Source organism: Arvicanthis niloticus, chromosome 9 (genome assembly GCF_011762505.2).
Source record: "Arvicanthis niloticus isolate mArvNil1 chromosome 9, mArvNil1.pat.X, whole genome shotgun sequence".
Lineage (NCBI taxonomy): Eukaryota > Metazoa > Chordata > Mammalia > Rodentia > Muridae > Arvicanthis > Arvicanthis niloticus.
Genome location: NC_047666.1, coordinates 73,743,764 through 73,759,395, shown reverse-complemented (window position 1 = coordinate 73,759,395; position 15,632 = coordinate 73,743,764). Strand labels below are relative to the sequence as shown.

The 15,632-nt window shown below is 45.5% G+C and overlaps 1 protein-coding gene across 1 annotated transcript; it reads left to right on the top strand.

The window, feature by feature from the left end:
* The first annotated feature begins 1,722 nt into the window (after nt 1-1,722).
* LOC117715391 (ADP-ribosyltransferase 4 (inactive) (Dombrock blood group)) lies at nt 1,723-14,329 on the top strand. The gene is made up of 3 exons (XM_034512182.2): nt 1,723-2,548; nt 4,740-5,448; nt 10,600-14,329. The coding sequence occupies exons 1-3, from the start codon at nt 2,435-2,437 to the stop codon at nt 10,710-10,712; spliced, it is 936 nt and encodes a 311-aa protein (XP_034368073.1). The 5' UTR covers nt 1,723-2,434; the 3' UTR covers nt 10,713-14,329.
* Nucleotides 14,330-15,632: the final 1,303 nt, after the last annotated feature.

Genomic DNA, 15,632 nt, shown 5'->3' with positions numbered 1-15,632 from the left:
GTCAAATCCATGGCCACTTCAAATTGCTGTTAGGTGTAAAGGTAAGTTTAAAACGAACTGTGGCAAAGAACACCTTTAATCAGAGCACTTGGGGAGCAGAGGCCAGGCATCTCTGTAACACTGAGGCCAGCCTGCATCTACATCCAGGCTAGCCTAGGCTACAGAATTAGACTCTGTCACAAAGAAAGAAGAAAGAAAGAAAGAAAGAAAGAAAGAAAGAAAGAAAGAAAGAAAGAAGAAAGAAAGAAAGGGAGAGAGAAAGAAAGAAAGAAAGAAAGGGAGAGAGAAAGAAAGAAAGAAAGAAAGAAAGAAAGGGAGAGAGAGAAAGAAAGAGAAAGAGAGAGAAAGAGAGAGAAAGAAAGAAGAGGAAGAAAGAAAATGCAGGGAGATAGGGGGAGGGAGGAAAAAGGAAGAAAGAGAGAAATGAATCACTGGGTAAAATCTTATTTAAAGCCATTTTAAAAGTCAATTAAGAAATTGGCTGAATTTCACCTCCTAACAATACATTCTTTATGCTTACCCTTGCCAAATCGTCTCTGGTTCTGATGTCTCCATCTGTGCATTCTGATCGTGAGCCAGCCAGTTAATTTTGTGACGTCTTAGGTATTAGTGGGAAACAGTAAACATGGCTTTATCTTAAGCTTGGAGCTGTTGTGCACACCTGTAATCCCAGCACTCCTGAGACAGGGACAGAGGATCAAGGATTCAAGGCAAGTCCAAGCTACACACACACACACACACACACACACACACACACACACACACACGTCCTTCAATAAACATTAAATTATGAGGGACATGTTTACAGTGAAATGTTCTGGTGCTGGCTGCTGATGTAGCTACATTAGTAGAGGGCTTATATATCATAAAAGCTGGCTAGTTTGACCCCGAGTACCATATAAACAGGTTATGATGGCTCACCCCTGCTATCCCAGTACCCAGGAGATAGAGGCAGAGGATCAAAGGTTGAGTGTCAGCCTCAGTTCCATAGTGAGTTCAAAGCAAGCCTCAGACACATGAGACCCTGTCTCGGAAAAAAAAAAAAAAAAAAAAATCTCTTGAAAAATTAATCATTAGGGCTGGAAAGATGGCTGTGCTGGCAAGGTACTTGCCGTGTAGCTCACAAAAACTCATAAGGCAAAACAACAACAAAAAGAACAAACACTGTACACACCTTCAGTCCTAGTGGGGGGGGGGGGGGGAGGGGAGAATGGGGTGTGCAGACACGGGGGCGTCTCAGTCAGTTTACCAAATCTGTGAGCTCCAGGTTCAGTGAAAGCCTGGGTCAAAAACTAAGGTGGAGAGCGAGGGAAATGTAAATCAAAATAGTGTGGCTTTCTCCAAGCAATGCCTTCTGGGTACTTAGCTTTTCTTCTTTTAATGCTTCTCTCTATATTCTGAGCTTCTGCAATGAGGGAGAATCACTGTGGTCTTCAGAGACTTCAGATGAACCAATATTTGACGTGGTTAAAAGAAAGAAAGAAAGAAAGAAAGAAAGAAAGAAAGAAAGAAAGAAAGAAAGAAAGAAAAGAAAAGAAAAGAAAAGAAAAGAAAAGAAAAGAAAAGAAAAGAAAAGAAAAGAAAAGAAAAGAAAAGAAAGCAGGACCACAATCTCCAAGAACGGAATTTGGTTTCTTGTCACAGTTAGATAAGAGGCGGGGGACATAAACAACGTCTGTGAGCTAGCAGACGCTGAAGGGCCTGGAGTGGTGGAAGGACAGCCAGACCTGAGCAGGAAATGTGTTTAACAGTGGAAGTTCGGACTTAAATCCTGCCTGTGGGACTCACCACAGAATACAATAGATAGAAAACCTGAAGCTCCCAGAAGAAATAAATATTCAAAGCTGTGAATCCAACAGCCACCGTCTCTGGATAGGGATGTTTCAAACACACCGTGGAGAAGCAGCAAAACACAACGTTTAAAGCCCGTGCTACTTGTGGAGGGCCATCATCCGGGGCAGGGCTATCAGCAGCGCCAGATGAGCCTGACACAGGTCTACTTTAAAGATCGCATCTCCCCAGCTGCGCTGCACATGCCTCTGCCATTGCTCACAGTGAAAGCCTGGGGCTCCAGATAATGGGACTTGGCCCCAAGTACTACTGGAGCATGTCTTTTCTTGTCATTCTGGGAAGCCAAGGGTGAGCTGCGCAGCCTGACCCTGAACAGAGCCTTGGCATTCATTCCCCTGGATGCCGGCTAGATAGAGAGAGGGTTTTTGCTTTCTTTAAACTGAAAACCATTGTGTGCCGCGCACATCTGGCCCTTTCGCAGAGGCGTCAACTTTGCAGAGGAGCTTGACAGCTACCTTGGAGGAAGCAGAAGTCACAGTTGCGGCAGGAGCAGAACCCCAGACGTAGCCGGAGGCTTTCAGAGTAAAGACGTGCTGCTGACACAGACCACCACAGCTGCCCACTGACCAGCGGATCTAAGAGAATGCGTCTACCAAGTTCTACAGACAGGAGGATGGCGCTGTGGCTTCCAGGAGGGCAGCTCACCCTGCTGCTGCTGCTGTTCTGGGTCCAGCAGACAGCCATCGGGAGCGCTGAGGTAAGGGCTATTGAGAAGTTGGTTTCTCGTGATCAGCGCACCAATAGGCTATTCACCTGGTGGCCACCTAAGTGATAAAAAACCGTAGGCACTGGCAATCTAAGAGTAAACAATGTTAGTGAAGAGTCACGGGAATAATTGTTATAAACTTTTTTTTGAATTTTTTATGTCATAAATCTGGTATGATGGATGCGAGTACCATTGAGTTATTTTCCTGATTCTTTTAAGTATTCAAATACTGTTTCCACAGGACGAATGATGTGGAATAACCTATTTGACTTGAAACTGCTTCATACACATACCACACGTTTGGAATATTCTATATACTAAAAATAAGCTAAAGATAATGGATGATACCAGAAATACTTGAGATCTGGGGACATGTTAAAAATGTGTTAGAGTTCACTTTGATATTTGACAGAATGTGATTCTTGGCTTGGATTAATGAAAGATTGTTTTTTTAAAATCGGATGTACTGCTTAACATCATTCAATCAGTCTTAAAAGTTGAATCTAGATTGTATGCGACTAGACAGGATGTCATCATCATAAATCACTCAGTTAAAATACCAAACCGTGTGTTCTCTAGTTCCAGCCCCAGGAACACTGACCTTGGGCAGAATCTTGCCTTTTGATGAGTACCTGTTCATGAGAAAAGCATCATTGCTTTGCCAAGAAATAAACATCTGTCTAAATGTAGGTGACGCTGATACGGTTCTCACTAACAAGCTGATGAGAGCCAGTGAGAGCCTCTTTTCAATCTTCATTTCAGCACTCTCTAGACAATATTCAACTGTATCCTCATCTCAGAGGAGTGTGCTTTCCAGCCCCTCACTACCAAAGAGGAGGGGCTTTCCTAGGCACAGACCCAGCCTTCCCTCACTCTGCTCCCCTGGAGACACTGCTCTCTTGATACGCTTTGGGAACATAGCTGCATGCATGGGGTTTCCCCTCTGCACCCTGGAACCTGGGTAACCTTCCATAAGTGCTTCTCCCCCAGGACAAGCTGTTACCTGAGAGACCTCAGTCCTGCACTGCCAGCACCTGAGAAGACAAGTCTGACAGGCTCTGGAATTTACTCTTAGGCCCACTTGCCACCAGACCTAGAGGTGTATGTGCCCCTAGGGCCTAATTGAGGAAGAAGGTGATACTTCAGCTTCCTTGTTTGCTTTAGTTTTTTTTTTTTTTTTTCCTCCTTTCCCCCCTAGAATCTAAGGCAGCAAGAAGGTTTTTATTTACCAAAGTTTCTCTTGGAAAACCTAACGCTACATATCACTCAAGGTTTTTCTTCAATAGAGATAAAAGATTCATTTTAGGGTGGCTGGAAAGATGGCTTGGTGGTTAAAGTGCCTGATACACAAGTGTGAGGACCCGAGTTCGAGTCCCCAGAATGCACATAAAATCCAGGAGTGGAGGAACGCACATCTGGAAGCCCAGCATGGGCAGTGAGTGGGAAAGGGTTGCAAAGACAGGCAGATCCCTGGAGCTCCAGTGATCACTAACTAACCACTCAGCTAAACTGCCAAACTCCTGGCTCAGGGCAGGACCTTGTCTCAAAAAATCAAGTGGAGAGTAATGGAGAAAAGCCTACGATATTGACCTCTGGCTTCTGTGTGCATGCACACACAGAGAAAAATATACAGTTAAAAGTGTATATATGAATATAATGTTGCTTTACTTTTACTGGGTTGGTTGGGTTGAGACAGTCCCACACTGCAGGGCAGGCCAGCCTGGAACTCACTAGATAGTCAGGCATGCTCAAACTCATAGCAATCCTCCTGTTTCTGCCCTCTAAGGATTATAAGCATGAGCCACCACACCCAGCTCTAATCGTGCTTTCTGACACCCATGAGAGAATATAGGGGGGGGGGGGGATAAACTGAAGGAAGTAGAAAGTGTAATTATAAACCATAAGGTTAGGGCTTTATTGTCAACAAACTCAAATACGGAAACACCATGAGTTCTATGGTAGAGAACACTTCCTCCCTGGGGAGATGGGCCTCCGAGCTTTCTGTGCCATTTGTGAGTGATAATAACCCCAGCCCAGGTAGGAATAGCATGGAGTCATTACAGTGGGCGCAGCCTGAACATTCCCTGTAAAATACTTCAGCCAGCACTGTAGGGCACAAAAATCTGCAACTTCATTTCCATCTGATTTGAATAATGCAAATCAAAATTTCTTTCTCTCATAGGCTGCTCTTAAGGTCGATGTTGACTTGACACCAGATTCCTTTGATGACCAGTACCAAGGCTGTAGCAAACAGGTGGCAGAGGCGCTAAATCGAGGAGATTATTTCATGAAGGAAATAGACACTCATAAGTATTACTCCAGAGCATGGCAAAAAGCCCACTTAACCTGGCTGAGCCAGGTGAAGCCCCTCCCCGAGAGCATGGCCACTGTGCATGCTGTGGCCATCTTGGTTTTCACCTTGAATCTCAATGTGAGCTCTGACTTTGCCAAGGCCATGACCAGGGCTGCGGGGTCTCCTGGGCAGTACAGACAGTCATTCCACTTCAAGTATCTGCACTACTACCTCACCTCAGCCATCCAGCTGCTGAGGAAAGACAGCTCTACAAAGAACGGCAGTCTGTGTTACAAGGTACACCACAGGATGAAGGATGTGAACACTGAAGTCAGTGTAGGTTCCACCATCCGATTCGGCCAGTTCCTTTCTGCCTCCCTGATAAAGGAAGAGACACAGGTGTCTGGAAACCAAACACTGTTTACTACTTTCACTTGTCTGGGTGCCTCTGTGCAAGACTTCTCTCTCAGGAAGGAAGTCTTGATCCCCCCCTATGAGTTATTTGAAGTCATAAGTAAGAACAGCACCCCCAAAGGAGATTTGATAAACTTGCGGTCTGCTGGGAACATGAGCACATATAACTGCCAGCTGCTAAGAGGTAAGCCTGCTCTAAATTGGGTCTGTACGTATAAGGATGAGAAACCATTCTTCATCATTTATAACATACACACACACATACATACATACATACATACATACATACATACATGCATACATACATACATGCATACATGCATACATATTTACACACACACATATTGCTGAGTAGGGAGTTGAAACAGGGAAACCTGACCCCAGAGATGATGGAACTGACCACCTAAGTTTACTTTCTGCTTCATGTCCCACCCTCTTCTACCTTTAAAAAGAAAAAGAGTCTCTGCAGTGCTACCATATTAGGTCCTTATCCATTGGGCTGTTCCAGCAACCCAGAAGATGGTTGCAAACCTAGGCACTGCCAAACTCTACATGTGTGATGGTTTTTCCTATATATACACATACCTATGATAAAATTGAATTTATAATAAGCCAAAGTGTTTTAAACATTCACTCTCCCCTCCCCCAAAATCTCTCATTGTAGCTCACTCAGCCTCCTGCTGTAACGTGACTCAGTGCAATGTGTACGTCATGAGAAGACGTGAGAGGAACGGTCTGGGTGGGTAGCATATACAGTGTGGAAACACTGGGCAAAAGGATGGTTGCCATTCCACTACAGATGAACCAAAATTACACAAGATTTCATCTTGCTACTCAAATGAGACCCAATCTAGTTTATGAGTGGTGATGTTTCTGAAATACTTCATGTACAATTTCAGAGCACATTTGTCTAGAAATCAAGTCATAAAAAGTAAAATTGATGATTTTACATTCTGTATCACATGGAAAACACACATATTTAATAAGCCTTGATTGCTGCCCAGGTTCCAAGTCCCAGGGAGCTGGGCCATTCAGAAGTAAGCCAAGAGCTAGAATTGGTAGCAAAAGAAGATCCAAGGAAAGAAATATGAAAAGGAAAAGTTAAATTATTCTACACTGCCCTGTCTACCCTGTAATTATCTTGTTGCCCCTCACATGACCTATACTGGTTACTGTAGTAAGATGCTTTCATGTTTCTTAAAAGATTCAAAGTATGCCAACTAATGTTAATTGTTTTTCTCCATTAAGTGGTTTCTTTCAGCAAAACAATGTATGCCAAACACACACACACACACACACACACACACTCACAAATACACAATCTGCTCTTTATCACTGCATTTACAAAGAAGGATTTATGTCAAAATGTTTCATCAAAATTCTTGGCATGCTTTCTAGAAAAAAACACAGGCAGCTGTTTGCAGCAGCTTAGTTTTACCTGTGGCCTTTGCCAGTGACAAACCATGGCTTTGGGGCCTTGGGGGAGGGGCTTAGCCTCTGTGCCTGTTGCTTTCCAAGGAAAAGGAAAAGTTACCTTTCGAACTTATCCTGTAAGATTGCAGTGAGAAGAAAATGACTTAGTGTGTGGGAAGGCGTGGTGCTGGCCTCGGACATGCTGAAGGACTCAGACCTTAGCTCCATTATGGTTCTCCTGTTTCATCTTAGTCTGGCCTTCAGTCCTCTGGAGTATCTTCTACCTGTGGTGTACCACTGACCCTGAAGTAGAGCGACTGTCTCAGGGGAATGAGTATGAGAACAAATAATTTAGAGCTACTTATAATGTCATGAGTGTAATCATAGCACTAGGAGAGAGGCTGAGGCAGGAGGATTGCTGCAAGTCCAAGGCCAGCCTGAACTACATAGTGAATTCTAGACTGAGACCTGGTCTGAAGGAAAAAGTAATTAAATCTGGCCTGTCAGAGTGAAAAGTGAGTGGACATTGGAGTCAGAGAGGGTCAGCAGCTATGAGGCCTTGAGGAGGCCTGAACACCTGAGCTGGCTCGTCTGCTTATGAAACATAAACAATGCCTGTTTGAGGAAATGATGTGACAGAACCTAGGTGTCCACTACCCACTCAAACAGAAGCAAGAAACTGGGAAGGCCTTTGCATGTGAAAGAGGGATAAAGGCTTAATAGTACAGACTTGTGCTTTAGTGAGACTGCCAGTGAGGTCAGAGACAGAAACAGGAGCGCTACTACATTTCCAGTGCCTGCTTTTTTAAAGGGAATCTTCCAAAGAGTAACAGGAAGGCATTTAAAAAATACAAAATTGGGGCCTGGAGAAATGGCTCAGTAGCTAAGAACACGGACAGTTAAGAACATCTGGCAAAGGGTCTGAGTTCGGTTTCCAGAACACACAGCAGCCAGTGACATCTACCTGTAACTCCAGTCCCAGAGACTGTGGTGTGTCTGGCTTCCTTACCTGTAACTCCAGTCCCAGAGACTGTGGGGTGTCTGGCTTCCTTACCTGTAACTCCAGTCCTAGAATCTGTGGGGAGTCTGGTTTCCTCAGGCACCTAGCCTCACTCAGGGGCCACACACACACACCCCACAATTAAAAATAATAAAAAATTATTATGCCAGTGTCTGAAGAGGATGGACAGGATTGTAGGATGCCAATGCCACTTTTGTGACTGATGTAGTACCATCGTCATAATAAAAAACAGCTAGAGGGCCCGAATCCCACAGATATTCATAGAGCACTTCCTGTGTGCTGAAACTTCCAGCTGTGAGGAATGGCTCTGTGGATACCTCTGCCCTTGGGGAATTCCATCCAGGTGTGGTGAGACATCCCAGAGTGAGAGAACAAAATGAATCATAGAGGAGGCAGTGGCAGGTACTAGGAACAGAACCAACTGGACCAGGGGATGCTGGGTGGGATGGCTGCAGTATTAAGGTGGGCAGTTAAGGAAAGCACCAGAGAGGGTGACACTGAGTAAAGGAGGCGGGAGAGAGTTAGTCACAGAAAAATCCACCTGCACACACCCGTGACATTGACATCCCTCTGTCTGCACACACCTGTGACATTGATGTCCCTCTGTCTGCACACACCTGTGACATTGACATCCCTCTGCATGCACACACCTGTGACACTGATGTCCCTCTGTCTGCACACACCTGTGACACTGACATCCCTCTGCATGCACACACCTGTGACATTGATATCCCTCTGTCTGCACACACCTGTGACACTGACGTCCCTCTGCACACACCTGTGACACTGACGTCCCTCTGCACACACCTGTGACATTGACATCCCTCTGTCTGCACACACCTGTGACACTGATGTCCCTCTGTCTGCACACACCTGTGACACTGATGTCCCTCTGTCTGCACACACCTGTGACATTGATGTCCCTCTGTCTGCACACACCTGTGACATTGATGTCCCTCTGTCTGCACACACCTGTGACATTGATGTCCCTCTGTCTGCACACACCTGTGACACTGACATCCCTCTGCATGCACACACCTGTGGCATTGATGTCCCTCTGTCTGCACACACCTGTGACACTGACATCCCTCTGTCTGCACACACCTGTGACATTGACATCCCTCTGTCTGCACACACATGTGACATTGACATCCCTCTGTCTGCACACACCTGTGACACTGACATCCCTCTGTCTGCACACACCTGTGACACTGACGTCCCTCTGTCTGCACACACCTGTGACACTGACATCCCTCTGTCTGCACACACCTGTGACATTGACATCCCTCTGTCTGCACACACATGTGACAATGATGTCCCTCTGTCTGCACACACATGTGACATTGACATCCCTCTGCTACAATTTTATCAATTACAAAATGAAGACAAGAAAAATAAATACCGCCTAAGTTTGTTGTGAGGATTGAGTAAGTTAACAGACATTGTAGGAGGCTGGGCAATGATGGCTGAGCCAGTGAAGCGTGTGCTGCACAAGCTTGGGCCCCCGAGTATGGATCACCAGCAACAAAAGTAACCAGTAAACACATTTAAAAAAACTCAGATGTGGTGACACACATCTATAAACCTAGCACTGAAGCGGGGCAGGTGGAACCCAGCCTGAATGGCAGACCATTATAGCCAATCAGTTAGTTCCAGTGTCAGGGAGAGACTGTCTCAAAAAATAAGGTGGAGAGTGATAGAGGAAAACCCTCAATGACGTCTGGCCTCCATACATATGTACATACATGTATATGTGCACTTCTACACATGTCCACATACAGACATTAATACACACATTTTTAATGCCAAGGGCTTAAAACAGAGCCAGAATAACCATCAAACATTAGCTTTCGGGGCAGCAGTGAAAAGGATAATAAAGATAGAGATGAGGGGGGTGGAGTCATGCTGCTGCTGCTGCTGCTGCTGCTGCTGATGATGATGATGATGATGATGATGATGATGGTGATGATGATGCCGCCGCTGCCAGGGCAGCAGAGCAAGTCTCTGGACCTCTCCCTCTGCCTCTCCCATCATCTGCAAAATAACTTGAGCTCTCTGAGTCAGGAAATCTAAGAGGATGCTGCCTTGGTTCCTTTTCTTGATGCTAGGACAGTACCTTAAAGGACAAAGGTTTTATTTTGGCTCACACCTGAGGAGATGCAGTCCATCACAGTGGGGAAGGCCCTGTGACAGGACCATAAAGCAGCTTCTCAAGGTGAATCCACAGGAAACAGGAAGCAGATAAGAAATAGGGCCCGCCTCCAAGGAGGAACTCTTCTACCAAGGCTGGAACCACCAGCAGGAGAGTTGGTTTGGTTTGGGTTTTTTTAAGTAACTGATTTCAAAGGTTTCAATGAAAGGGGCGCTGCATTAAGTTGACTAAGGGGAGAAATGAGCTAGTTTCCACAGAAAGTTCTCTGCTGCGGGGGCTAGTGACGCGGATCGGCAGTGAAGAGCCACTGCAGCTCCGGGAGAGGAATGCAGGTCAGTTCCCGGCACACATTACTGGTGGCTCACAACCGCAGATATAGATACCTACACTCCTGTATCCCAAAGTCAAGCCAAATGATGCACAGGAAGTGGAGGCAGGTGGATCGCTGTGAGTTAGAGGCTGGCTACCTATCTTCACAGCAAGTTCCAGACCAGCCAGAACTATGGAGTGCGACTCATTTCATACACACACTCACACACACACACACTCACACACACTTCTGATGCATTGTCTCACTATGTAGCCCTGGCTGGCCTTGAACTTGCTATGTAGACAGTCCGGCCTTAAACGCACAGAGGACCACTTGCTTCTGGCACCCTAGTGGGAGGACTGAAGCCATGGCCCACCACTCCCTACGTAAAAGATAAATGTAGCTCATCCGGAAGTTGTGTCTTCTGTGTTTTTCACAGCTTCCGGCGAGATGCTCACGCCTGCTCCAATGATCATCGTTTGCTTCTCCTTGGTCACTGTTGTCATCTCGTCCAAGAACAGAGAGCAAAGGAATCTACTGTCTTCTTTTTAAAGTCTACTTAGACTTTTTGCTCCTGTGTTTGTTACCAGAATTGGAGGCCCACACTCCCCACCATACCACAGAAGATGTGAGACAGAAAAGTTTGTGGGGGAAAAACAGCCCTAAGTTCCAGTCCAGCCCTAACTAAGACAGAAGACAGTCTGAAATCCCTACCTAACGGGGTCTGTGTCGGCTACTTTTTCCTGTTGCTGTCACCGAAACCAATCACAGAAGCTCAAAGTTCAGGAGGAAAGCGTCACTTGATTTATAAACAGACGTACAGAACATCACGGGCAAAAACGTTTGGTACTGGAAGCACCAAGAACTACAGAAGCAGATATCCCGCAGGGTACCAAACCTCAAGGCCTGCCCCTTGTGACTTCCTCCAGCAAGGCTCCACCTCCGGAAGATTCCACAGCCACGGAAAATAATGCCACCAGAAGGGGACAAAGTGTTCAACGCATGAGGCACGATAAATATTCAAATCACAGTGATGTTATAGTGTTCAGTGCACTCTTCCTGGAGAGAAGAAGGGAGTCCCGACAGACAAGGGCAGAATGTCCCTGCTCTGAGCAGGCTTGGCCCTACACAGACCTGCCTTTGCTCTGCCCTTCACAGGAACCTCACAAAGGACCACTCACCGGCAGCCACTCAACCAGAACTGGAAAAGGTCTTATCACACTATGACTGAAAGCCATGCATGGCGTCCTCCTTGCCTGTCCATTCGCCCCTCCCTCTGTGCCTTTGTCTTACCCAGCCAAGGCACCCAAGGACACCACTTGCCTGTTCTTGGCCAGAGATCCATGACGAAATGACAATCCAATGACAGCGTATGAGAAGGAATCAGGGTATATTTTCAAAATTAGTTTTCGGTGCGCAGCAGTCAGAATCTCTCTTTTGAGTGATTACAAAAGCAGAGCACATGGGCGCTCAGAGTTGCTTGCAGTTATCTCACCACCAAGAGACAAGAATGTGCCTCCCTGAGAAACTAACTCAATGGAGGCAGCACCAAGAAACAGAAAGACAGGTGAGAGAATGCGATGAGCCTCTAGCGCTGAATTGTGCCTGAACCATACAGTCAGCTTCATCACTTCATGAATTAATAAATGATGTCTGTGCTAATGGAAGGTAGCCATGTTTTCTGTTTCAAGCCATTGGAGGTTCAGGTGAGTGCAGATCTGCACTGTTGGCTTTCAAAATTGGTGACCGTAAGTGGTGACAAATCAAAGAAGAGCTAGTAGAGACGCAAACGATCTTTCTCCAGAGATGTTTATCAGCTTTCACGATCAGATCAATGTGTTCACAAAGCAGAAGGCACATAGAAACCAGAGACAGAGACAGGGAGAAAGAGAGAGAGAGAGTGAGAGGAGAGAGAGAGAGAGAGGGAGAGAGAGAGAGAGACTGGAGCCTGATCTCAACAGACCTAATTGTTTATTCCAGAACAGGGTGGGACAGACACTCTCCTGTGGGAAAGGGGTGCCTGTGTCTAGGAAAGGCTCTTCATAGGGGTGGAGTGAGTGTATTGCTTGCACCCATAAGGGGATGGATGGAGCAATTCCAAAGTCTCCCTGAAGCAACGAGGTACCATTGAGGTGCCAGGGGCAGGACAGATGATTGCCCATCGTGCAGGAGCCCCCCTCTCCATTCTTTCTTTCCTCCCTCTCTGAGACAGGCTGACCCAGCAAGGTCATTTGTAGGCACCCTGTCTTGTGACCAAGGGATTCTACCAGTTAGTAAAAACGTCATCCATGCCTGTAACAAGCTCCTACATGCATATCATTAAAACATTATTAAAAATTGGAATTTAGGCATGTTACTTTATAGACTAGACAGAAACCTTTATTTCAAATCTGTACAGAAGAGAATCTGTGCTCTGGGAGGATGTATGTGGAAGTCAAGGTGAGAATGTGGAAAACCTGACTATCAATGGCTACCAACACATTTGAGCTTCACTACACACGGGAGATACAGAATATAAACTGCCAAGATTCAGAACTGGAAACATTTTCCACCCTTTCCCTCAGGAAGTACACGGTGTAAATGCAGACCTGATCTCCAAAGACCCTGCCACTGAGGTACATGGATGGAGGGTCTGGGGGCAACTTTTTTTGAGCTGTGACTATATGTACCATTCTCAGCCTCTTGAAGAAGAATGAGATAAAAAGTAGCAGAAATGGAAATCAACCACTGTGCCCCAGAGAGGAGTATGACAGGGACCGTGCTACAGTTCAAGACACAGAATGGATCGCTAGTGATGTAAACCACCTGCTGGCGGTTCAGTCTTCAACACGCTAACTACAACTGGGCAATCCCAGACTACCAGGACTTAGGTAGGGTATCTACTGCCACAGCAAAACACCATGACCAAAGCAGCTCGGACAGGAAAGGGTTTATTTGGCTTACACTTCCACAGCACTGTTCATCATCCAAGGAAGTCAGGACGGGAACTCAAGCAGGGCAGGAACCTGGAGGCAGAAGCTGATGCAGAGGCCCTGGAGGAGTGCTGCTTACTGGCCTGGTAGCGTTTACTCAGTTTGTTTTCTTATAGAATCCAGGACCACGAGCCTAGGGATGGCATGACTCAGTCTGGGTCCTCCCCCATCCATCACTTTAAGAAAAGGCTCTACAAGCTTGCCTATAGCCAATCTTACAGAGGCATGGCTTTTTAAATGAGGTTCCCCACTCAGATGTATATAAAACTACCCAGCACAGAGAACAAGAGTTTCCACAAATAATTGCTGTCAAGCTCTGCATAGGCTCTTTGGTAGCTATCTAAAGGACAGCCTTGCCGTGAGCCCTGGAGAGGTAACAGTGAAATGACATTGCGGGAAAAGAAGCTGCCCAACATCTGCCATATAGTTCTTTTTTGTGCCATATAAATACATTTCTCGATCTGTGTGATATGCAAAGTATCTTGGGCATTAGAAGGTGAGAATGATGTGAGCAAGATGACTGTGAAGGGAAAGGTGCTTGCTGCACAGCTTAACCCAGATTTGATCTCTGGAGCTCATGTGAAGAGCCAGATACAGTCATGCACATCTGCGATCCCAGTACTTCTACAGTGAGATGGGAAACAGAGTCAGAAGGACTGGCATGAAGCTGGAGGCCAGCTGAACAGAAACACCATAAAGAAAAGATCTAGCCTTAAACACAAATTGGAAGGGAAAAATCTTCCAAAGGTTACCTTCTGACGGTCATAAGCGTGCCATGGGCATGGCCATAATCACACATGGACACACACAGTAGTGGTTACAAACTTTTTTTAACTTTTAAAAGTTGAATATACTTGAATAGATCTCTCGCGAATTTGTAATCTCTGAGAAGAAAATTTAAAAACAAGCCACAAGAGGAATATCAAAAGAAAGGGACAGTAAGTCTTATGTTTGTGAGAGTCCAAAAGCAAAAGATGCCTTGAGGAACCAGGAAGCTTTGGATGGAGGCAGCATTTGAGCCAGGGCGTAGGACGTATAGTGGGAGGAAAGGGTGAGAGGAGAAAGAAGACAATCACACATTGTATGTGGCAGTGCTTTGTGCCCGAAACAAGTATGAACCACAGATGCTTGAAACTGAGAAGAAAAACAAAATGCCTCTGGACCCAGGATGATGAAGGTTTCTAGCAGAGAAAAGGGTTTGTTTAGGTGAGATGGGGCCTTGTGTATGTAGGAAAGAGGCAGGTAGAAAGGCACTGCAAAGCAGGGATGATCCTAGAACTCAGGACCAGGAAATAGTTAGATGTGGCAGAGCAAGGAGGAAGGCAGTTGGAGGATTAAAGCCACAGTGTGGGGCTCTGGGACAAAGGCACTTCCTGCTAAGCCTGACGACCTGAACTTGATCCCCAGAACATACATGGTAGAAGGAAAATTCCAAAAGTTGTCCTCTGACCTCCACATGTGCATCGTGTGCCCATTTACACACACACACACACACACACACACACACACACACACACACACACACTAATACCGATTGCATTTAAAATATTTTAAATTTATAAAGCCACGTAGTAAAGTAAGAAAGTCAGCATAGAGTGTCTCATCTCCAGGCACAATCAGGCTTCTGAGAAAAGCAGATTTTACAGGCGATTCTTACACAGTGCTCGCCACACAAGCAACATTGGACTTTTTGTTATTGTTTGTTTGTTTTTGTTGGTTTTCCTTTTTGTTTTGTTTCTGTCTTTGTTTTGAGCATTCCTTAGTGAACATAGTAGAAATGTGGACTCTCAAGCTGGAGCTGTGTCAGCAGACTCATTAGCAATCTGTTCCTTCATACAATTCTCTCCTCCAACAATGGGGAACGCTGTGCCTGGGATGTGGTCATGATGCTCAGGACGTAAGTTTTCAAGTGATGACTTTGTTCTCCCTCCTCCTGCTGTTCATAGACCCTTTGAAAAGCTCTGAAGACAGAAATAATTCTCTTTAAATTATGTAAATTTATGAGTTTGGTCCAGGATAAAAGCAGGGCTCATGTTCCCTGAGCTCTCCCAGAAGGTTAACGATTTACAGTGTGAAATCTGTAAAGTGGGCCATTTATTCACATTAAGCCAAAGTCCAAGTTAACATTTCTTGGTTGAAGTTAGACATGGTAACACACTAAAATCTCTGCACTGGGAGGTGGAGACAGGAAGAGGCTTAGAGTTTGCTAGAAGACAGTTGTAGGCAATTTGTGGGCTCCAGGGTCAGAAACAGAACCTTTCTTAAAAAATAAGGTGAGAGGCAACAAAGGAAGACACTTGATACGGACCCCTTTGGCCTCTACACACACACACACACACACACACACACACACACACACACACACACACAAGGTCTCCCACACTCATGAAACCATAGAAGACTCGTTTAGATATTTCACTGTAATTTCTCATTTCTCTTCCTCTGTTAGTCTCGGCTATCTTTTATAGGTAAAACCAGTGCTCAGATTATAAGTTTGCAT

What these genes read in the sequence shown, in the direction of transcription:
- LOC117715391 (XM_034512182.2), top strand. Translation starts at nt 2,435, where the DNA reads ATGCGTCTACCAAGTTCTACAGACAGGAGGATGGCGCTGTGGCTTCCA. An exon ending in CAGCCATCGGGAGCGCTGAG is followed by an intron (nt 2,549 to 4,739) that starts GTAAGGGCTATT and finishes TTTCTCTCATAG; the next exon opens with GCTGCTCTTAAGGTCGATGT. An exon ending in TAACTGCCAGCTGCTAAGAG is followed by an intron (nt 5,449 to 10,599) that starts GTAAGCCTGCTC and finishes TGTTTTTCACAG; the next exon opens with CTTCCGGCGAGATGCTCACG.